The 24,340-nt window shown below is 41.8% G+C and overlaps 1 protein-coding gene across 1 annotated transcript in view; it reads left to right on the top strand.

The window, feature by feature from the left end:
- The window catches only part of Polr3b (RNA polymerase III subunit B), a 99,240-nt gene that overhangs the window by 18,440 nt on the left and 56,460 nt on the right, over positions 1-24,340 (top strand). Inside the window, exons 10-13 of the mRNA XM_031350230.1 lie at positions 5,943-6,065; positions 9,082-9,201; positions 12,478-12,612; positions 23,834-23,995. Of these exons, the coding sequence (XP_031206090.1) occupies positions 5,943-6,065; positions 9,082-9,201; positions 12,478-12,612; positions 23,834-23,995 (540 nt within the window). The remainder of the gene's footprint in view (positions 1-5,942; positions 6,066-9,081; positions 9,202-12,477; positions 12,613-23,833; positions 23,996-24,340) is intronic.

Raw genomic sequence — 24,340 nt, 5'->3', positions numbered from 1 at the left:
CCTTCTATCTGCAGGCAGAGATCCTCCACAGTGGCAGGAACTGAGCTGGGTAAAATGGGAAATCATTTGGAGTAACAAGAGACTGAGCCTCTACTCCTAAAGAAAGATGTTCCTGGAGAGGATGGGAGTCAGGGATCTGGCTTCAAGTCTGGTTTTTGGTTGTGGGTGGGCTATGGCCCTGGTCATTCGCAGGTATTGACTGGATGCTGACTAGACAGGTTCTTTAACTTGAGAAATAACCATATTTGAGATACAGACACATGAAAGTGATTCTATGGAATTTTTTTATGTTTAGCTTAATATGCTTCTGAGTTTAAAAAGGATAGTAAATTAATTTTCTTTGCCAGATGACAGTGATAGTCACAGGACCATTTCATCAGTAGTCCAGAGAGTCTCACACCCGTTTCCTGTCTTACTTCCTTTCTTTGAAGTTTGGATGTTCAAGCACAGAAGGAGTTTTATGTGTGTGCATGTGTGTGTGTTTGTATTATAATATGTCTTTGTGATAGCTTTTCTTAGAGGAACCCTGCAGCTCCCAACAGTGTCTCATGTACACACACAGTGATGGAGGAACATTATTTGCCTGCTTGGAATTACATCTTCAGCAGAGGGCAGTATGTCTCCATGTATCCATGGGACTTTTTTTCCCCAAAGTTTTGAATGTGAATAGCATTTCTGTTTTTAGAATAGGATGTTAATTAATCAGAAAGCATATGATTTTTTTATCACATGTAATGAGATGTGTGCATGGGTGAGAAATCTGGAAAGCTTTTAACATTCCTTTTTTTTTTAACTACATAACCAAAGTTTAATAAAACAATTTCTCCTGTTACAGATTTGTTTTATATTTATGTTGAAAGCATAAACAGATGTTGCTGACATAAATTCTATCTAGAAAAAAAAGCTGTGAATTAACAGTCTGTCATTTTTTAGCCAGTTGAAAAATGAAGAAAAGCTCTGAAAGGTGTAGCATGTTTTCATATTTTGCAGATCTTTTTCTTGTGGCTTGTAATATCCCTAACAACTTATTTTGTGTTTTACTTACAGTAGGTGAGATCATCTGCCTGCACCTTCATCGCTAGTGGTTTTTATGTATGTAATTTACTTTCCAGTTTCTTAGAGTAGGATTTTAGGTATCTTTTTCTTTTTCCTTTTTTTTTTTTCAACTCTGATGTTTTCAGTCTTACACATACACTGAGACTTCTGAAATGTGGTCAGTATTGTGTGTGCTTTCCAGAAATGTGTTTATTACTAATATGACGAGCAAGGTCTGACATTTAAGATAAGCATTTAACCCCCCCTTTTTTTTGATCACATACAGTTGTTACTCTGGTCCTCCCCTTCAGGTGCGTTCAGTCCACTGCTGAGAACTTACTACCTCTCACATTTCTACCTGGGCGACAGTGCAGGGTCCTGGAGATCTTACAGGCACCCAGAGTTAGTCTAAATCTGTTTCTCCACTCAATAGCTGTGTGACCTTGGGCAGAACTCTCAGCCTCTCTGAGTCCTGAGTAACTCATCTTTCAAGGGAAAATCCCCCTCCGAAGCACAAATGGAATCATGTGTTCCTAGCATGGAAGGCCTTTCTCTTTGCTCAGCCTTCCTTACCCGCTTCTGTCAGAAGCTGAGGAAAATAAACTGGGGCACTAGAAGAGCCACATCATTTCTCCTTGTGTGTGGTGTGGCCCTAACCCAGACGTTGACAGTCATTAGGACACGGTGGTTGTTGATTGTAACAAACAATTGGCTAAAAGTGGCGAGAGCTGCAAGGTTTCCAGATTCCACGGCCAGCCTGAGTATGACAGGCTAGGCTTGAGAGGCCTGGAGCAGCCGTATTTATGGGCCTGAATTGCCACAGAGGTTCCCCTGCCCATGAATCTTCCCCCTTCCCATTTTGTGTCACAAGCTTTCAGCACTTGCACTGCGGTGGCATTTGTAGCCCAAAAGGATCTTGGGAGCTGGGCTTTGTTTCTAGAACACCAACTTCTATGGGTGTTTTTTATCTTTAAAGAGAAACAACTGCAGATTTAAAGAAGTCATCACCGATGTTCCCTTATCTACCAGGACTGCTGTTAGCAATAAATAATTTCAGCTACTTTACAGAAAACCAGAACTTTCTGAACCTTGGCTGTATTTGGAAGTCACGCTCATCAGAACCTTACACAGTGTATCTCAGCATCTCTCCATAGGTTCAAGACATTCTCTGGTGCTCACTAGTATTTTTTTTCCTACCTTTAAAAGTTATACTCTGTAGATGTTTGAGGACAGCTTCATGCCACTTTCTAAAAAGTATCTCTCCTGGGTTTTGTTCAGGGTTACTGACTGTGTGACCACTGGTGACATTCGGACAAATATGATCTCATCTCAGCCATTTTTCCCTAAGGTTATTATTGTATAGCATTTTTTCTTGACTTATTAGTGGGAGTGATGAGGTTTCAGGGATACAAAGAGTTCCACATAATGCTACTTTTCAGGTGCCTAAATTATGTCTGTAAAGCAAAATGGGTGGGCGCGTTGTTTGTTTCCATGGCGACGCCATCATGTTTGTAGCCATGACTGCTGAAGGCTAAACAGTGCTAAAGTTGATTCAGTCTTTGGAGCTGAAGCCCCTTTGATGACACTTGACTGAGTTATGGCCCCTGCGGTTCAGTGACTTGATAGGACGAGCCTAGGTTTTTACTGGAAAGCTTTGGCAGTATGCATGCTTTCTGCTTACGGTGCCTTTCACCATTGCTTGGCATAGTTTCTTTTACAGCTTAGGCATTCATGTAGGGCCCAAGTATTCTGTTTAGATTTATTTTAAACCATTAAAAAGTGATAAACAACTTTAAAACTACTACTTATATTCTACACCAGAACACCTTGGGTGGGCAACTAAATGATGATCGAGAAAGGATTTGTTTTTATTAAATTTGTTACTGTTAAACACCAAAGAGCTTGTAGTCTCTTTGTACTTAGAGATTACTGAAGTAAAAATTACTAAGGTAAGCCCAGTGGTCTCCAATTTAATGGTTCAGATGTTAGCATGCCTAGTTTTTATTTCTTTCTTTTTTTTTTTAATTTTTGGATGTTTATTTGTCTCATAATTCTTTATTACTATTATTATTATTTGTTTCTTATTCTTGTCCCTCTCTTTTCTTTCCTCTTTATTTCATTTTTGCTATTTTTTATTTATTTTATTTTTAATAAGATAATTTACCAAACAGGAATAAAAATTCCCACATATCTCCCAAGATGCCTAGCTTTATGTCCTATTAGTTTTGATATTTTTAATTGAAAATTAATAATATATTGAAGAGATGAACTCTTTTTTTTACATTTAAAAACATATTTTAATTAAATAGAATTGAATCACATTCTTGTTCCCCTTTTGTACCACCGCTCCTCCCATAGACCCCCCTTCAATACCTACAATATCTTCTTTGTCGTATTCCTTAAAATTTATAAAATATTATAACACCAATTTTTATTTCTTTGTTTAAAAAGTTAAAACTGGTCACTTTTTGAGGTGCTAGCCTTTTAATCATAGAAGACTGTTTTAATGAATTTATATGATTTTAAAATAATGACATTTATCTTTAGCAGCTACTTAAATAAATGTTTTCTATAAAGTTAGAGATAGAAGGACTACAAAAACTAATAAAAATGTGAACTGAGTCTTGAGAATGTATTTGTAAAGGAAAAGTGAAGCCACTTGTGGGAGTGCATGCCTATGATCCTAGCACTTGGGAAGCTGAGGCAGGAGGATTAAGAGTCCCAGGTTAGCTTGTCTCAAATAAAATCATATGTTCAAATAGTGAATTTGATTGCTACTGATTTTGTATTTGCTATCTGAGCTGTGTATGAGTTATCATGCTGTTGTGTGGCCTTTCCTGGGGAGACATGGACAGACATGGACAAACCTCAGATGGGTAACATCTGACCAGCGAGACAGTCCCATCTTAGTTTAGCTTGCTGAACCAGTGAGTTTCTTGGGGCTCCTTATAGGAGCATACATGACTCAAGGCAGCTGCATAGCCAAAAGAGCTGTGCCAGTCTAGGTGACAGCTCACGAGAGCCACGCACGTTCTTAGAGCTTCCTGTTCATCCTGCAGGCATTTGGTCTGTTCCCCCAACGGTTTGTTCAGAGTTCTGTAACTCTGGAGAAGGACCTCTTGAGTTTTTAAATTTTGTTTTGTTTTGCTTAATTTTGTTTTTTAGACAAAGCCTCACTATCTAGCCCTGGCTTGTCTAGAACTCACTGTGTAGATCGGGCCAGCCTGGAACTCAAAAGATCTGCCTGTCTCTGCCACTTGAGTACTGGGATTAAAGGTGTGTGCCACCACACAGCTGGCTAAGTCCTAATTTTCTGAGTCTTGTAAGGTTCATCAGCTTCCTGAGTCCCCAAAGTTTCTTCAATTTCCTGAGTTTTTGCAGCCTCTCTGTTTTAGGAGAGGATATGTCAACTTGTAAATAACTTACAAAACACATCTTTGTTTTGTTACTCAGCAGTGTGGGGGTTACTTGGCTGGGTGGTTCTGGCACACTATCTGCTGTCAGTCTGTCTGTCTGACTGTTGTCCTCTCGCTGAGTTAGAGCAGGGCAACAGCCAGCAACATGGGAAGACGATTTTTATTTTGTATTTTGTTTGTCCTAACTTCTAAACCTTTTCACATTCTTCATGGGTACCCTCATGATTTGGCAGCAGGAAACTACAGAGCCTGAAAAACCAGGCCTCCAAAGCTGAGTCACTTCTTCCCACAGAGAGGAGTCACTAAATGAACTCTGTGCTCAGAGGAGTTGGAGCTAGGGGCCTTGGGGACATTTTCAAATTCCCCTCAGTTGGTATAAAAGGGACATACCAGCTTAGTTAGCATCATCCCTCAGGTCAAATGTGTGATCATAGAACTCTGAGCTGAAAGGGTGCCATTGCTGCTGCCTTTGTACCTGCAGTAGAAGGAAGTATATGATGGTGGTAGAGTTGGCATGGTCTCAGGGAACACTAAGGAGTCACAGCTTCCAGATAAATGCCCACCCTCTCAGTGGTTTAAAGAACAATGCCCTTAGAGGTCTGCATTGGAAGTGAGGATTTAGTTTCCTTCTCTTTTGTGTGGAAGAGAACTGGGAAGAAGATAAACAACAAGCTTGACTGGACAGTTATCCTCTTGTTCAGTCTTCTCTCAAAGCTGAAGGAAGACATTTTGATACAAACATGACTTTCCCCTGACTTCTGAGAATCAGATCATTACAACATCTATAAGAGGTTAGTGGGCTTATGCTGTGTCTCTACGTGACAGTATTCCAGACAAGTGTCTGAAGAAGTCAGTGGGCCTAAGACCACGTGGGACTAACAGAGGCTTACGGCCACTGCCACCTAGGAACATTTAAGAGGGTTCCTTAGGCTGGCTACATATGTTCTAGGTTTTAAATATCTCTTTTAAAGTTTGCATAGTATATGGTATCTCTAGAATACTAAACTAAGACATCCTGTAGGAAAATTCTTTTGTGTGAATATGAATGATTTGATTATTTTCAGAAAAAGATGATCTTGTGGCAAACCTAGTTGGGGTCACACTCAGGTTCAGCAGTGTTCTTTTCTGACTCACTACCTTCGGGGGTCTTGCTTTTATTTGCTCTTGCCACTGTGACCAGGCCTCGCCACTAGATTTCCCAGCCTCATTTCTTCATGGTGAAACTCTTAGAATATTTCAAAAAATTGAGAGGGCTGCACATATGCAGAAAAGTGCTTGAGGATGTTTGCTTTCCTCTTCCGAATGACAATTTCTGTTTCAGGTTCTCGTGCAGCCTGGGCCATGGCTGCCGATGCCAGATGGCACGGTTTCTGAGGGAAGAGCTGGCTTTTGCTTAGAAGTAATACCCACAGACAATGGCAGATTAGCATAAGCAAATGTCAGTGAGGAGACACAAAGCCAACACTCTGCCATCTTTTCTTCCCTTCCTAGGCCATGGGTGTTGAGAGTGACCAGGAAATTGTGCAGATGATTGGAACAGAGGAACATGTGATGGCTGCATTTGGGCCCAGCTTGGAGGAGTGCCAGAAAGCTCAGATCTTCACCCAGATGCAGGTGTGTCCTTTCAGGCTGTCCGTTGCTGTGCATTGAGACCACTGCAGTGCTGTTCATCTCAGTAAGCCCCCACTACAGAGGCTTTGGAGGTGTCTATGTGGGGAGGCTGCTCAGAAGAAGAGCAACACAGATGTTCCTTTGACTCATGCTATAAACCGGAGGAATGAGTTTGCCTGCACGCTGTGTGCGCACCATCAGCCTGTGGTGTCTTGGGTTTTCAGAAGGAGTCTATGTAGGCAGGAGGCTTCTTGGGTGCTTCAGTAACAAGCACCATTTTCCCTATTCGTTCAAGGGAATGGTACACTTTTAGAACTCGGAGGTTTGCCTGTTTCATTTTCTCTTTACTATCTTTCTGGTGTTGGTGTTGGGGCGTGTTGCCATGATTAAACACCATGTCCAAAAACAACAAAAGGAAGACTACATTTTGGTTGGAGCTCCAGAGAGGTAGAGTCTGTGACAGTGAAGGCATGGAGCAGGAAGCAGGAGCAGGAGCTGTCGATCACGTTTGTGTCCACAGAAGGGAAGTGGCAAGAGAGCAGGAATTAGGGCAAAGCCACCGTCACAGCCTCCCCTCCCTCCCAGTGACATACTTCCTCTAACATAGGTGGATCTCTTGAAGGTTCCATAACCACCAGCTGGGGACCAAGTGTTCAAATACATGAGGGGAGACATTTCTCATGTAATACTACAGGGACCAAAACCAGGGCTTTGTACCTGCTAAGCAGGCACTCTGCTAATGAGTTGTGTCCATAGCTCATAATATCCATTTCATCCCCAACCCAATGGTATCTGTTCAGTCTTCATCCTATTTTCTGAATTCCTAATTACTGTAAGATCAAGAAAGGTTGACGAACAGTTTCTCTTATTGCCTCAGGGTCTTCTCTGACCTCAGGTAAGCATGGTGAGACCCTTGGAATCTGAGGACAAGACTCTTAAGATGATGTTAGGGAAATCCATGTATATAAACATACTTTAAAAAACTATGCTTCTTAAACAAATTATACTTCTTTCATGTGTGAGAGTCCTAGTACTCGGACTGTTTTCATAATGTGTTGGCTTACACTAAGTCCATGTGGCATTCCTGTGGGAGCTAAGGACGTGCCTCTGTAGAGCTAGAATAGGTGGCTTGAATTTGTCCGTATGTATATTGTCTAGTGTATGAGGTACAGGAGAATACAAGTCCTGGCTTTCTTTCTTTTGGCCACCCAGGATGAATGTAGAGAGAGCATTCCCACTTAATGTCTGTTGCATGTTTTGAAATCAAGTCAGTCTTGATGGTTTTTAGATTGAGTCACACTCTTAGGAAGCTTACTATCATACAAGTATGCATAGTTCCAAAGCACAGCTCGCTGCAGACTGTTCTGTGCTACTTTCTTCTTTCTCTGTGGTTAATGAATAATTAATTGGCAAGCAGCATCAGGAAGCATTATTTGGCCTAGGGGTACTATTTCTGGCCTTCCTTGAAGGTAAAATGTTTCATAGGCAGGAATCTTCATCACAAAGTTAGAGAATCATGTCCAGGATCTAAAAACATGGACAGGAAACAGTAAGAAATGTGCAGGAGGCAGAAACTAAACACCAGTCATTTGAACAGGAACAGTTCTGGGAGATGTGCTTCTGTCTGTGATAGAAGAGTGTCCTGCTGATGACAGAGAACTCTGCTGAGCTCCCTTACACAGTTTAATCATGTTGGTCAGATAGTCCTCAGCATTACAGAACTGAAGCAAGGGCTATACAGAGGGTTGGAAACTCACATTCACATGCATCAATAGACACTGAGGGAAACTTTCCAGCTAACTCAGTTAGATTGGGTCAGAGAAAAGATGGAAGACATAATTAATTAACATAAGAAAGACAAATGTTTTGTTCCCCTGAACAGAAAGTGAGTTTGCAGGTGTTGTATTTTATTTTTGTTTTTTAAGACTCAGTAGCCCAGGCTGTTTTGGAACTCTCTCTGTAGACCAGGCTGGCCTCGAACTCAGAGATCTGCATGTACCACCTGCTAGCAGGTCGAAAGTCTTGTCTCAGATCACTTCTTCCTTTTGGTGTGAGATGGGCACTGGCCAGGCTCCTTGTCCACGTTTGGTACAGGGCTGTGTCTCACCACCGGTTTTTGAAAGGACAGTTTCTTTCTCATTTTGTAGCTTTTGTCAAGAGTGAGTCAACCACTCGACATAAGGTGCTTTATGGATTTCTGATTTGCTTCAGTTTTTAGATGTCTCCATGCCATCATTATACCATTTTCACCACTGAGGTGGTTTTGTTTATTTGATTTTTTTTTGAGACAAGGTCTCTGTGTAGTCCAGGCTGGCTTTGAACTCACAGAAATTCACCTGCCTGTGCCTCCCAACAGTTGAGATGTGAAGATGTGAAACTGTGATATCAGCACCCAGCTACTATAGGCTTATAGTTGAAATCTGGGTTGTTTCCACTATCCAAAGTCCTTTTCATAGCTATGTAAATTATAGAGCCTAGGACTTTAGAATCACATAGTTTGGGGCTTTTAAAACCCTGCTAGGAATAAAATGATCTATTATGAATTTATTGGTTATTTGAGAAAGACTTCAAACTGTAAGTCATGTTTAAACATTATCAGGCCATCTAGTTTATGACAGTGTCTTAATCCTGGATTTATTTAGGTTTTGTTTTCTCTGTAGCTCTTATCGCGGCAGTCTTCACGTGGTTTGGTTTCTTTATGGGAAACTGCATCCTGCAGTGATATTCTGAATGAAGAGTTGATGGCTGCCTAGACACCTACACACAAACACATCTATGGTTTCTCAGTTCCCTTCAAACAGTTATGTATCAATTTTGTAGGAACAAGACAATTTAGAAATCAAAAGGGAACCATGCACTAGGTAGGCAGCGGGTGCTATTATTTTGTTATTGATGTGTGATGTCGAGTCTTTGTTCCCAAAGCAGCAATCTGTAACTGGGGTCCTTGCTTTTTCTGCTTGTAACAGCAGGTCAGGTGATCTCCAGTAATTTAATTCAAGCATTACTTTGTTTTCTATAGGCTTTGAAGTATATAGGGAATAAAGTAAGAAGACAAAGAATGTGGGGAGGTGGACCAAAGAAAACGAAAATAGAAGAAGCAAGAGAACTCCTGGCTTCTACCATTCTGACCCATGTACCAGTGAGTAATGCTGGCTTTGAGTAGTACTCGTGAGACTCGTTAATTCCTTCTAAAGACTCTTGAGTAATGGTTTATGCTGTTTGAAGTGTATTCTAAAGAGGACTGGAGTGTCCCACTGGAACTTAGCCCCCATCAGCAGCAGGTTGCAGTCAGTATTGGCTGAGATCATCCCCAACACTTCAAATCCCAGAGTTTCCATTGTCCAGCTTCCATCACTTCCGAAGAAGTTCATCCATGTTAGCTGGGTGGTTGGCTTTGTTACCTGACTGCTGAGTGTACAGAGAGAAGGCTGGAGCCTGTCTGTTGGCTGTGAAGTGGGTCCTGTTTATTTCCTGTTAACCCATTGTCTTCTTCAGGGTTTCTGTTTCTGCACAAACATCATGACCAAGAAGTTAAGTTGGGGAGGAAAGGGTTTATTCAGCTTACACTTCCAAATAATTGCTCTTCATTGCCAAAAGAGTTCAGGACTGGAACTCAAGCAGGTCAGGAAGCAGGAGCTGATGCAGAGGCCATGGAGGGGTGCTGCTTACTGACTTGCTTCTCCTGGCTTGCTCAGCTTGGTTTCTTATAGAACCCAAGACTACCAGTCCAGGAATGGTACCACCCACAAGGGCCCTCCTACCCTTGATCACTAATTGAGAAAATGCCTTACAGCTGGATCTCATGGAGGCACTTCCCCAACTGAAGCTCCTATTTCTGTGATAACTCCAGCCTGTATCAAGTTGATACAAAACCAGGTGGTACACCCATCAACCTTTTGGTATGTGGCACATTGCCAGGAATCAGCCTTTCCATCATTGAATGTATGTGCTCTTTTGCTAAGTCAGAGCTACCAACTGTTCCATCATGGGTGATCTGATTTCAAGGTTGCAACTTTTAGGGAATCTGTGGAAGTGGACTGGCCTGTGGTGGCAGTCGGGATCAGTTTTCTAACCTTAGAACACTTTGAGCAAACAATACATAAATACGTCTACACTGCTCTGTGGCTTCTGGTTATATATCTGTCATCTAATTCAGAGAATTATAAAGTTGTTATTGAAGCTATATCTGAACTGAATCTTAAGCTCTTTTGGATGATTGAAAAGCATTTAAAATTCAAAACAACAAAAGTAGATAATGGGAACAGGCAGTAAGAGCTTTGGAGCTGAGATATGGTTGTTCAGATCCTGGTTTTGAACTCTTGATTTTCCTTGCACTAATTTGAATTTCTCCGAACTTAACTTTCTTCATGGTATAATGAAGTAAGACTACTTCCTCCCCAGTCTCTTGTGATGATTCAGGATGCAGGCTATGCGGAGAGCTCTTGTCTCCCAGCCCTCCAAGATGGTGTAGGAGCCTGGCTTACCTTAATACTGTAGTGGCAGAACAGGCTTCCTTGACACTGCTGGCTGTGCAGACCTTTGCTAAATTTGGCTCATAAAGCACAGTTCCTTTGCTCTTTTGCAAAGAGACTGAAGTACTATTTTTAAATGTGGGCTATACATCTTTCAGTAAAGAATAGATGAATTAGGAAAAGATTAACAGTTTTCAAATATTTTAAGACAGTTTTTTTGAGAGCAGTATAGGAACGTAAGGTATTACCAAGATAAGGCAATACTGTTTGTTGTTCTTCAAGACCGTCCCCTGGTCTGCTGTTGTTCTCAAGAGCATCCCCTGGACTACTGCCTGGGAATCAGCTAACAGTAGTGAAATTCTGCCCTAGACCCACAGAGTCAGAAGCTCCAGAGTGAGCCTCAGACTGCCCATATATATTTTCATAAGTTCCAGATGCCTGTAACACATACACAGATTTGAAAGCCTTCACCAGTAAGAGTGGTGAGATCCGAAAGGTCCCAGGGTTCTGTTGACATTGGTTGCAGCATTCCGAGCTCATTTTAGAGCTTACTCACTTCAGGTCATTTGTGTTCATGCCCCCCAAGGAATGTCTCAACTGCTCTTCGTCACCTACAAGACATGTCAACCATTAGAGTTGAGAATTCCTTCTTCCCATGTGATTCTTTATAACATTATCCCCGTGCTCAGAAGGGATTTCAGTTTAGGTCCAGGGTTGGGTTTCTAGCATATAGTAGTTAAAAGGGGAGGTGGATAAAATGAGTTACATTGTATAGCAGGAATGGTTCCTATGAATATTTATATTTACTTTTGCCTCTAAGTCCACTAGTATTTATGTATGTCAAAGGGGAATGTGAACTGGGCTTTGTTGAAGATTAAAAATGTGATTAATAAAATCTTTTATTTTTCTCATTGATAAGCAAAACAACCATTATCGGTTATTAAACAGGCAAAAGAATTAGATGATCAAAGCAGCTTACCAAACATTAAGATCAGAAAAATAAGATGCAACAGAGTTTTGTAAATACTGAGAATATAAATTATTTTTTATCACTGTGTAACAAAGATTCAAACCTCAGTGGCTGAATATGACTGTGTTGTATCATTGGTCTGTGTTTACTAGCCTTCACCCAAAGTTTGAGAGGGATTTTTTTCGTGGGCCTGTCATGAAACTGCAAATGATAGCTGAGAGTGGAGTAATGTGATGGGTCTCCTGAGTTTGGTGTCTACCATGCCTCCTCACTCATAGCAAAATGCACTGCTTTTCCCGCAGTGTCCTGGACTTGCCCTCTGATGACTCAGGGCTGGAGACAGGGAGTGAAAGCACCAGTGTACTTAAGGGTCAGTCTAGACCTGGTGTGCCATTATTTCTGCTCTATCTCAGTCGCACTCACCACAGGCCAGTCCACAGAGGGCAGGGCCTGGCAGTCCACAGAGGGCAGTGGCTGGCAGTCCACAGTGGGCAGGGCCTGGCAGTCCACAGAGGGCAGTGGCTGGCAGTCCACAGTGGGCAGTGGATGGCAGTCCACAGTGGGCAGGGCCTGGCAGTCCACAGAGGGCAGGGCCTGGCAGTCCACAGTGGGCAGTGGATGGCAGTCCACAGTGGGCAGTGGCTGGCAGTCTACAGAGGGCAGTGGCTGGCAGTCCACAGTGGGCAGTGACTGGCAGTCCACAGAGGGCAGTGGCTGAGTGGCAAGGAGGACATGGAAAGTGAAGCAGTTACTGTAGTCATCTTTGAAGGAAAACTAGCTGAGGCAGTAAATGCGGAGATGGAAAGTCCGTATACCTCTTGGGAAGTTTAGACTAGCTGGATTTCCTAAAGTGGTCAGCATTATAACACTTTGTTGCTTTCTTATTGGAATGTACTAACATTGACTCTTTTCTCCAGGCACCTTAATTTAGGATGCACCATCTCAAAATGTTTCTCCGATTTCTGACTTTCAGGTGAAGGAATTCAATTTCCGAGCTAAGTGTATCTACACCGCAGTGATGGTGCGAAGGGTGATCCTGGCCCAAGGAGATAACAAGGTCGATGACAGAGACTATTACGGCAACAAGCGACTGGAATTGGCAGGACAGGTGCCTTAATGATTTTTATGAAGAATTTTATTTTCTTTGTTAAAATTAGTTTTGTTGTCTTTTTAGATGTGAACACATCCCAATCTAATAGAATCTGTATGTAGTTTGAAGTATAATTTTTCATGAGTTACTTAGATTTTTTTTCTTACTAGGAAAAGTCTGTGTTCTAAATATTCCCATAATGTGTTTCCTGTGTTATATCTTTTGTTGAGATGTTTACCCTTGTTCCCTGTAATGTTTGAACTGAAGCGTGGCTTTAAGTGACTATAATTTACTCAATTAACAAATGTTATTTTAGACACCTCTAGGTTTCCAAGTGCTGGTACTGGACATACAAGAGGAAGATAGACAGATGGAGCTGTGTGTGTGTATGTGTGTGTGTGTGGGGGGGGGCTGCTCACACTTGTGTGTACATTCAGGCGCCCACAGAAGCACAAAGCTTTAAGTCCCCTGGAGTGACAGGTGGTTGTGAGCTGTCTTACGTGAATGCTGGGAATCCGACTGTCCTCTGTAAGGGTGGAAAGTCTCTCAACCTCCGAGTTATCTCTCCAGCCTCAACTCATTTGTTAAGCCAACGTGAGCTGATCAGCTAGGCAGAGATGGGATTTCTAGAGTCCACATGTTTGGATTTCATTTTACATAGAGCGCATCTCTTTGATTTGGATTTCATTTTACATGTGATATGAGCTGGATTTTCAATTGCAGAGAACAGGTTTGGAGATAAACAGGCCAAAAATGGGCTGGCCAGGGAGGTGATAGCAGTGATCCAGGTGATGGATTGCCAGCTGGGAGGAAAACCCATTCCACAACTAAGATTGATTTTTTTTTTTTTATATTACATTGAGGGTGTGTGTGTTGGTATGTGTGTGTGTGTGTATCATGGAGGTCAGAGGATAACTTTCAGAATGCTTCCCCTCCCCCACGATGTGGGTTCTGAGAATTGATCGGGCTTGGCAGCAAGTGCTTTGACCCACTGAGCCATCTTCCTAGCCCCACGACTACATTTGAAAATTAGAATTCAGGAGTTAGAACAGTTTTGGGCTTGGGAAGAGTCGTGAATTGGGGAAGCTGTTGGTTAAAGGTTAGCATATTCCAAGCGACTACTCACTCTGAAAGGATTCATGCTATTCCTGCTACTAATCCTCATTTCCACCATTTTTCTATTAAAAAAAAAATTAAGCTGTTAAGTGAGTTCTTAAAAAATGGGTTGTTTCGAGTAATACAGGAGGGAATAAGGAGGAGACTAGAGAGGGTATCCTGTTGCTTAAGAAATTCGAGTTAAAGAGGACTCCCACAAGCAAGAAAGCATAGCTTAGTGAACAGTGTAAGCACAGAGAAGGTATTGTGTTGACAAGAATGTGTAAAAACAATAGCTGCTGGTGCCCACCCGTGGGATGCGGCCGGGAAATGGGCTTCAGCTTTAGATAACAGAGTTGTCTCCACCAGCCCGGTGAGCTTTCCCTCAGTCTGACTGTCACCAGAGGGTTGCCAGGCCGGCTGCCAGTAAGTGTTAGCAAAACCTACTGATTCCAGGCTTAATCTTTGCACCTACCTTTTCTTTTTCAGTAATGTGTTCATTATTTGCTGCGCATTACTCTGTTCTTTGTCTGCAAATTTTTTGTTTCTAATGCAGCTTGCTTTGTATGGGAGAGATATGGAATAGCACCAAAATCCAGCACCCTGGAAAGCCAGGGATTTCCATCCAGGGACAAAAGAATGCCGTCCTGACTTCAGAGATTGCCTAATCCCAGCTGTTCTGATAATGTAATTAAGGCTGTCTAATGTCTTTAATTTTGCAACCAGTTTGTGTGAAAAGGAGAATTTGGCACTCTGAAGGCTTAAACACTAAATAGCAATCTCAAGGCGCCTAATTAGAATTCTCTGACATTAAGCTAATTGGTGAAACTGTATTTCAACGGCTTAACTTCTTTATTAATTTTTTTTTAGCATTTTCATTGAAAATCAATTGATGAGCTGTCAGCAGTTTTCCCTTAAATATGATTTTCTCAATGGTCTGTCTTCAGCAGGAGGAAAGGCCTCGCACCAGCAGTAAAAAGTGTTGAATGTGAACACAGCTTCCTACCCTTGTGCTCATTTTACTTCCGACCCAGATATTGTGGTTCATTGTACAGCTTAGCCTTGCAGCCTCTCCTTGCTCTGGTAACTGGACAGCATTATTTCTCTAGAGTTGAAACTTCAGGAGAGGAGAAATGTATTCCTGTAACAGTTTTGTTGACTATAGGTTCCTATTCATTCGTGTTTAGCACTGGGGACATTTTCTTGTGTTTGAATCAGGAGGCCACAAAAGATTCAGCTGGGATCCCAAAACACTTTTTCATAATTTGAGACAAAAGCAGCTAAGTGTAAGGAGCTAATTAAAAGGAGCGCTAGGCTTCTGCGGCCTGGTTAAGGGCACTTGATTCTCTTCAGGATGCTTGTGCAGGTTCCGTTGCACTGCCCACAGGAAGTGGCTGGAGCCGCTTCTTTAGCCCCTCACCCCCTGCACCTGCTTCCACTCCCACGTTCTTTCTTCCCATGAGTGAAGCTGCTGAGCCTGACTGTAAGAAAGGATTAAGCGCTCAGGGAGGAAGTTTTCTTTTAGAACACTTTTGTAAATGCAAGTCCAGGACCCGGGCTTCCTGATCTGCAGGCTTGGCTTTAGTAGAAAAGTAGATGGATGTGTCCAGCTTAGGGGGGACAGCATTTAAAAATGGTCCAGCTTAGGAAAGTTGTCTTGAACTTAAGGAAGACTTGGTTGTTTTGAGTAATTCTTCATTCAGAGCCACAGGGCTGCTTGTCTGTTATAAACACTCAGTATAGTCAGGGTGGGAGTCAGTGAAACTTCAGCTTCAACATTTTCAGTGAATCTCAGAATTCTTCTTTAAGTGAGCCAGTGAAATGTTTTGCTAATTTACTTAAGTCACAAACCGATATGTTGAACTTTTTTTCTTCTGTTAATAAAAAGGAAGTTTATATGGGAAATATGAATATAATTGTGAATAGAGAGTGGTGTTTGTAATATCTACCATATTTGTTATTGAAGAGATGTGCCAGTCCTCTTTTCTAGTATATAGAATAGCTTCGTAGTCTTTTCTCTCTGTGAACTTAGGATTCCGATATTTTGTTTCTCATTTGCTTGCCCTAAACAGCAGCTTCGTTTTCTTAGACCAGACAGTTCTGTACGTCAGGCATTCAGGTGTACCTGGGGTTTATGCCTGCGTCATGTGCTGCTGGTGGAAGACAGTGATTGGTCATCTAGAGGTAGACTGAAGGGCAAGGCCCAGTGGGGATGTGACCTCTCAGGGCTATGACTTTCTGGTGGCTCCACACTCTAAAAGTCCATGTTCTCATGGACAAGACAGAAACTCCATGACTTGGCACAAGGCACACTGTATCAGAATGGTCACAAGCCCTGTCCACATTTAGGTCTAGGTATGTGTGCCCTATTCCACATACAGTTTTTTTTTTTTTTTTCGAGACAGGGTTTCTCTGAGTAGCCCTGGCTGTCCTGGAACTCCCTTTGTAGACCAGGCTGGCCTCGAACTCAGAAATCCACCTGCCTCTGCCTCCCAAGTGCTGGGATTAAAGGCGTGCGCCACCACCGCCCGGCCCACATACAGTTTTTATAGGTCAGGGCTACCCAGAGGTTGGGGCAAAGTTTATTTCTATAATCTGGAGTTGCTCCTTGTGGCTCTCCTGTCCAGGAATTGCTCTCACTCTCCAGCTGTTTATATTTATTACCTGGGATTGCATTTTCTCTGGTTCTTCATCCTGTAAAACCAAGAGAAGTGAGAGGATCCTGTGTGGGCAGGAGGGGAGTCTCTGCAATTTAGCTCCTCATCTGGATCCATCTCACAGTGTGGCTCACTCCTAGGTGAAAAGTCTTAAACAAGAAATGTAGCCAGTTTTTGCCTGCCAGTGCCTTCAAAGGTTAGCGATGCCTTGTTCAGATGTGATCTCTGTCTGCAGGCAAGTATGTCCGTTAGGTACTGCTTACCCTCTAGTTCTAAAACAACCATCTTACATGGTTTCAGCACCCCTCCCCGTTCTAGCCATTTTCTTGATTTTCAGGACCAAAGTATGTGAGCTTTGTTATTTAATAGCACTTAATTTAATGTAATTCTTAGCAAAAATTAAAGCTATGTCACATAGACATGTTATGAAGGATACAGGTGAAATGAACCCTGAAAGCTGCTTCTCAGCTTAGCCTGTCGCCAGCACCATTCCGTTTACCTGTTCACCTCTCCTCTCTCTGCTCTTAGAGGTATTCCTTTTTATTAGTTTGATTTATTACAGTGGTTCTTTTGTTCTCAAGGTTTGTTTCTATTATCTTTAAGTTTGCATATGTATGTGAGCATGTGCACATAAGCACAGATGCACATGGAGGCTAGACACGTTAGATCCCCTGAAGCTGGGCTTCCAGGGCAGTGTGAGCTTCTGGCTCTGGGTGCTGGGACTTGGGTCCCCTGGCAGGGTAGCACACTGCTCTTAACTGTTGGTCCATGCCTCTAGTCCTGATTGCAAAGTTTAAAACCTTTTATTGCAATATAGGTTTTGCTTAATTTTTTGAGCTTTATATAATAAATTCATATCATATAATTCATCTGTAACTTTTTTCTACTTGGTATTTTTAAGATTCAGTATCACAGGCTGGTGAGATGGCTCAGTGGGTAAGAGCACCGACTGCTCTTCTGAAGGTCATGAGTTCAAATCCCAGCAACCACATGGTGGCTCACAACCACCCATAATGAGATATGATGCCCTCTTCTGGTGTGTCTGAAGACAGCTACAGTGTACTTAATTATAATAATAAATAAATCTTAAAAAAAAAAAGATTCAGTATTACTATAGTACATTTTTATTTCTGTATTATATTCCATGAAATACGCTGTATTTCATGTATAACTTTGTATTCTTTCCTTTTCCTTATCCTAGTCTTGTTCTTCCCATTTCTGCTTCCTAGCAGCAAGACCGTGTTCCTGGAGTCAGTTGCCAAGTGTGTGTGCATTGCCCTGCAGATCATCCCTAGTTCTCTCCACCACGGCTTCTGCTCTGACTTTTATGTGTTTGTCTTTCTGGTGGCTTCAGAGTAACATCTTGTATGGTTTTATTTGCATTTCATACTTACAGAATGAGATTGTGCTCTTTATCTGTTGTAGTATTTCCTCTGCTTTCGAAATAGCTTGTTTGCATTTTGCTCAAGGAGACATTTTGTATGTTTTAGGTCCTGTTTTTAACCAATTATATATGCTATAGCTATCATCTATCTCCTAGTATAAGTTGTTGTTGTTCTACTTTTGTTGTTTGGTTGGTTGGTTTTTGAGACATGGTTTCTCTGTCTAGCCTTATCCGTCCTGAAACTCACGCTGTAGACCAGGTGGGACTCAAACTCAGAACTCAGATCTGCCTGCCTCCTCCTCCTGAGTGCTGGGATTAAAGGCCTGCATGTATTTTTTTAAAAACTTGATATCTTTTGGCACGTACAAAATGTGTGGTCAACCTTGCTCACTCTGCTCTTTAGTATTTTGTGGTTTTGTTTGTGAAATGTACGTCTTTGGCTTTGTTGTTCACACAGTTCTGTATGGTGAAAAGAACCCCATTGCAGGGCTGGGAATTTACCTTAGTTAGTAGAGTGTCTGCCTAGCATACCTGTAGTCCTAGGTTCAGTCCCCAGGACCACATGAACACAGTGTGGTAATGCATTGTCTATAATCTTGGGAGGTGAAGACAGGAGGGTCAGAAGTTCAAGGTCAGAGGCTGGAGATGTGGTTCAGAGGTTTAGAGCATTACCTGTTCTTCCAGAAAATGGAGATTTGATCCCCTGATCCCATGGCAGGACTCACAGCTATCTGTTAATCCAGTCCCAGGGTTTCCAACACTCTCTTCTGGCTTCGGTGGGCACCATACACTCATGTAGTACACAGACACACATGCAGACAAAATAAAAATAAAATAAACTTTTTTCTAGAGTACAAGCTCATATATACTACATAGAGAGCAAGATTTGAAGCCAGCCAGTTGTGACACCCCGCTTCATAAAGGAGAGGAGGAGGAAGAGGAGAAAGAGGAGGATGGTGATGATTGTCTTAGTTCAGGTCTTACTGCTGTGAACAGATATTGTGACCAAGGCAACTCTTATAAGGACAACATTTAATTGGGGCTAGCTTACAGGTTCAGAGGTTCAGTCCATTATCATCAAGGTGGGAGCATGGCAGCGTCCAGGCAGGCATGGTGCAGGAGGAGCTGAGAGTTCTACATCTTCATCTGAAGGCTGCTAGCAGAATACTGACTTCCAGGCAGCTAGCATGAGGATTTTAAAGCCCACATCCACAGTAATACACCTATTCCACACAAGGCTGCAGCTAATGATGATAATGATGATGATGATGATGATGATGATGATGATGATGATGATGATGTTGTTCCATTTTCATTTTTTCCAGATGGGTAACCTGTTGTCCCAGAGCCGTTTGTAATGTGTTACAAATGTATGCAGAGGCTGTGTCTCAAGGCTGTGTGTTGTAGTGTGTTGCAATGGCTGTGTCTCAAGGCTGTGTGTTGTAGTGTGTTGCAATGGCTGTTTCAAGGCTGCGTGTTGTAGTGTGTTGCAATGGCAGTGTCTCAAGGCTGTGTGTTGTAGTGTGTTGCAATGGCTGTTTCAAGGCTGTGTCTCAAGGCTGTGTGTTGTAGTGTGTTGCAATGGCTGTCTCCAGGCTGTGTGTTGTAGTGTGTTGCAGTGGCTGTCTCCAGGCTGTGTGTTATAGTGTGTTGCAATGGCTGTGTCTCAAGGCTGTGTGTTGTAGTGTGTTGCAATGGCTGTCTCCAGGCTGTGTTCTAGGCCTTTAGTTGATTTGCCTCTGCATCTATCTGTCACCTTTCCACAAGGCCTGGACTCTTTTAGGTCTTGGATTTTTCTTATAAATCTTAGAATTACTCTGCTAATTTTCACACAAAATTTTCTCATGATATTTTATTAGTTAAATTTTGCAAAAACTAGTAAACTTAAAATATTAGTCTCTTTATTCATAAATCTTATTTAGCTTTCCTTTCTCTTCCATTAAAGATTTCTAATTTTCTTTAATGAAAGTCTTATACCCTCTTTTAAATAAAACAAAACAAAACCACCACAACAAAATCGTTTTATTTCTGAAAGAAGAGAGGTGGCTCGGCAGCTGAGGGCGTTTGCTACCGTTCCAGAGGATCAGAGTTTGGTTCCCAGAGTCTCATCAGCATCTTAGAACCACCTGTAACTCCAGTGCAAAGGAGCCATGCCTCCCCTGGCCCCCCACGGTCGTGTGTGCTCACACATAAATTAACATAAGATTTTTCAAAAGTTTTATTTCTATGAATCTTTGAGAAGTATTTCAGTAAAAATATTAACATGGAAATCTTCAAACGTACAAATATAAAATAGTAAAATCAGCTCTCACAGTGATTATCAGCTCTCAGTGATTATAGAAGTTCATCTTGTTCCATTTGCATCATCCTTCTGAGCACCCAGATCCCCCCGAGTTCTCAATCAGATTGTTCAAACAGATTACAGTCATCAAATTATTTCAGTATCTCAGATAGAAAATTACATTATGTGGACATAAGATATATCTCTAAAGGATAGAACTGATTTATTTTTAAAGTATTATCTTCAGACCTAGGCTTTTGAAAGAGTAATTTTCTTACTATCGTTAAGGATCCATGAGCTATTTATTATGTCTCACTTGTTACAGTTGGTTGATTTGTATATTAGGTTCCTTTTGATTAACTCTGTGTGTATGTGTGTGTGTGTGTGTTTCAAAAAGTGAATATTTTGTTAAGGAATTTCCTACATTCTAGGTTTGGCTGATAGCTCTGAAGAGAAATAGAACCAGTAAGGAGGAAGGAGGAAATAATTAATTGACTAATTAATTAATTACAGCAATGGTTGATGTAGTTACAAATACACTGGAATTCTATGATATTCTGTGTGCAAACTGGAGAACCAGAGAAGTCAGTGTGTAGTCTGTCTTATATCCAAAGAACTGACCACAACCAAGCCAGTGCTACATATCAAAGCCTAAAGCCAAAGGCCTGAGAACCTAGGGTCCACTGCTTCGAATCCAGGACCCAAAGCTGGAGAACCAGAGCCATGCATGTAGCACAGAAACTGGGCATGAGAGGACGCAGAGGAGAGGAAATGTGCCTTTCTGTTCTATTTGAGCCCTCCATGTTAGATAATGTGTGCCCACATCAAATAAGGACGAAGGTCAACCTTTTTCATTCAGGTTACTGATGAAAAATGCCAGTCTCTACCAGAAATGCTTTGAGAGAATTGACACTTAAAATTAGCTCTTACATATTCTTACTATGTGTTCATTGTAGTGGGGAGAGAATCCAAACACTAAGCCACTGAGCTACTCGCTTAGACCTGTTTGGAGATCTTGGGGTGGTTTGTGGGATGTGGCGGGATCTCATTGTGGCTCACTATATGTCGTAGGCTAGCCTCTTCCTGCCTCTTCCTTCCCAGGTGCTGGGATTGCAGAAATATGCCACCCAGCCTCCTGATGATGTGTTTTCCCATGTGTGAACATGCCTAACTGGGAGTTTGTAGATAGAAGCTCTTGAAGATTCCATGTGTCATGTATGGTCATGCCTAACTGGGAGTTTGTAGATAGAAGCTCTTGAACATCCCATGTGTCATGTATGGTCATGCCTAACTGGGAGTTTGTAGAGACTAGATAGATGCTCTTGAACATCCCATGTGACATGTGTGAACATGCCTAACTGGGAGTTTGTAGAGACTAGATAGATGCTCTTGAACATTTTTTTTTTTCCTGGCTGGGCACCTTGATGGCCGATGGTCTGTGTCTTGTCAGGAAGGATGTGCCTGGTAGTGTCTCCCGTTTGTGCTGTCCAGACTCATGGCTGGGTTCAGATGCTGGAGTCCAGGTTCTTCTGTTTTAAAATGGACCAGGTTTTCTGTTGATGGCTCTCTTGATTGATGAGGATCAGTTCTATTTTTCACTATTTTCTTTATGATGTGGAAAGTCATGGTATCTAATATTCTTATTCTAATATATTGATTATCTATAATTTTAAAAATAATTATTTTCATCATCTCTCTGATTCTATTGAGACATAATTTATGTGTGAAAGGTAAGAAAAAATGCTAGCAAAAATTATTTTAAAAAAAAATATGGCACAATCTGGCACAGAACTCGCAAAGATCCACCTGCCTCTTCCTCCCCAGTGCTAGGATTAAACATGTATGACAGCACACATGGTCTCTAAAATGCTTTTTAAAAAAAGAGTTTGCAGAAGAATAATTTAGTTCTGCAGTTTGTTGCAGAGGCAGTGAAATGTGTATTAGTTTCTACTTTTTTACTTAAATTTGACATTGGCTTCTTCATTTTTCTTAACATACAAGCAATCAAGTAAGTGACTGGCAGCTTTTGACCAAGACTATATTTGAATCTGTAGGATGGTGTAGAGAGAACTAACTTCTGAACAGTCATTTACTTGGTGACTGTAGACATCTCTCCGAGTGAGAGTTCGAATCATTTTTCTTGGCAATATTTATAATACACTTGCTTTCTGTTTATTGGACTTGTATCTTGCCAGTTTGCCAAATTCACATCTTCTTCACAATGCAGTTTCTTTTAGAGTCCCTGTGATCTTCGCTGTCCATGATGTGTTATCCTCAAGTAAAGACAGCTTTATGGCTTCCTTCCCATATTGATATCCCCCTTTGCCCCACTGAATTGCATGCCTCCTCCACTGCTGGGCTGGGTAGGAATATGAAGATAGCCATTCTTCCTTGTTCCCAGTTTTGTAAAGGAAAGCTTTTCTGACCCTTCCCAATGGGCTAGGCCCCTGCTGTGGAGCTGTGCAGTGATCTTTGGCCTGAGCAGGTTTCCTGCTCCTCCCCCAAGGAAGCTGGGTTTAGGATCCACCCCATCCCTCCAGCATCGCACCTTTTCCTTAACATTAGTGACCAGAACATTGCTGGTCTTCCTCCAGGGGCAGCCTGCTATTCCTTGTTTTTAGGTGCAAGGCTTGAGGATTGGCAAGGGAGGGTCCCTCCTCCACCTCTCCCTTCTCTGACTTCAGGTTGCTCTTGCCTCCTAGACTCCTAGACATGCTAGTCGGGGTTTCCTGACCCTTCCCCAGCTGCTTGCACATTGACTCCATATGCAAGAAAACACAGGGGCTAAATAGAGTTCAGTTGCCTTTGTTCCAACAAAGATGTCTTTCTCATGGTATCTCTTACTGGTTTTTGAGCAGTCTATGGGGGGGCAGAAGATAAAACTTGTGAGTGTTAAAGACTGAAGAATTCTAAACTCACAAGATAATCCCCAGTTGGCCTTAAAGTTACCTGTAGGGCTTGGGCCGTATCTTTTTTGTTTCCCTGTTCTTGTTGTACCACCTGTCTGTGTCTTCAGACATGGAGGTTACTGGAGTTTGAGCCTCATTTATGAGGAAATACAGACAAGACTTTGTTTATGATTTCTTTTCCTTGAGTATTTTGTTTTTCAGGTCTTGCCATGATGTTGTACTAGTTTTTTGTTCATTTTCATTAGTTGTTAATGTACTCATATAAGGCTCTCTCAGCTTTGCTAAATATTACTTGTATAGATTGGAATGTATAGCTGATAACAGTGGTACTGTCCTTATACAGCTAAATAGATTTCAGTAGGAAACTGATTCCCTCCCCACAACATACACACCTCATATTGGTTTTTGAGACATTGTTTCTCTGTGTAGCCCTGGCTGTCCTGGAACTCACTCTGTAGACCAGGCTGGCCTGGCTTCTGGTGACTTGTTAGGAATGCAGGTTACTGTGCTTTCCTGTGCTCTGCTGAACCAGAAACTGTACAGTGGTGTCAGCGGACTACTGCACCTGCCAGAGTTCAAGCTGCTGTTCTGGGGAGCAGCGTTGGAGAGCAGTGCTGTGGCCGTTTACTTCCTACCTGTAGTAAGAAGAGACTCAGCTAGCATCCCGGCTTCAGGGTTCTCAGAGTTGTCTTCTCAGTACCTTTATTTGTAAATTAAAAGTCAGCCATTTGTCGGTGTCACCTCTGCCCTCATTCAGCGTTCCTACAGTGTTTGACATACGTTCATCAAAATGTTGAATTTTTACAAAAATATCGTTTTATGTTTTAAAATTTGTCTTTTTTTTTTTTTGAAAAAGAAAAAAACAGGTCTTTGATTAAGACCTAAGCTTAATTGTTGTGTTCTTTTCTTCTAGCTCTTATCTCTTCTTTTTGAAGATTTGTTTAAAAAGTTTAATTCAGAAATGAAGAAGATTGCAGACCAAGTGATTCCTAAGCAGAGAGCAGCCCAGTTTGATGTCGTGAAGCACATGCGCCAAGACCAGATCACCAATGGCATGGTCAATGCCATCTCCACGGTGAGTCGCCAGCCTGCTTTGCAGTTTGTGATTTCATTGAGTGGACTAGAAATGGAAAAGACTCTGGGAACCCATGTGACAGAGGTAGAGATCGTAAACGATACATTTACATCAAAGGCACATGAGAAAAATCACACATTCTCTGAAATTAGTGCAAAGGTTAAGGGTTCTCAGTGGAAACCAAGCCAGTAGGTCTCACTCATGACTACTACTCTCTGAAAACACTAAGTGAAAATGTTCAAAAGTAATTCATACGTTTAAGTAACTTCTATTTTTCCTTCCATTTTTGCTATTACTACTTTTAGTGTTTTCCTATTTTATCTGTAGGGTTCCTATTTTTATTAA

The sequence above is a fragment of the Mastomys coucha genome, unplaced genomic scaffold (genome assembly GCF_008632895.1).
Source record: "Mastomys coucha isolate ucsf_1 unplaced genomic scaffold, UCSF_Mcou_1 pScaffold4, whole genome shotgun sequence".
Classification (NCBI taxonomy): domain Eukaryota; kingdom Metazoa; phylum Chordata; class Mammalia; order Rodentia; family Muridae; genus Mastomys; species Mastomys coucha.
The sequence above is the reverse complement of the archived record's forward strand: the minus strand, read 5'-3'. Positions and strand labels throughout refer to the sequence as shown.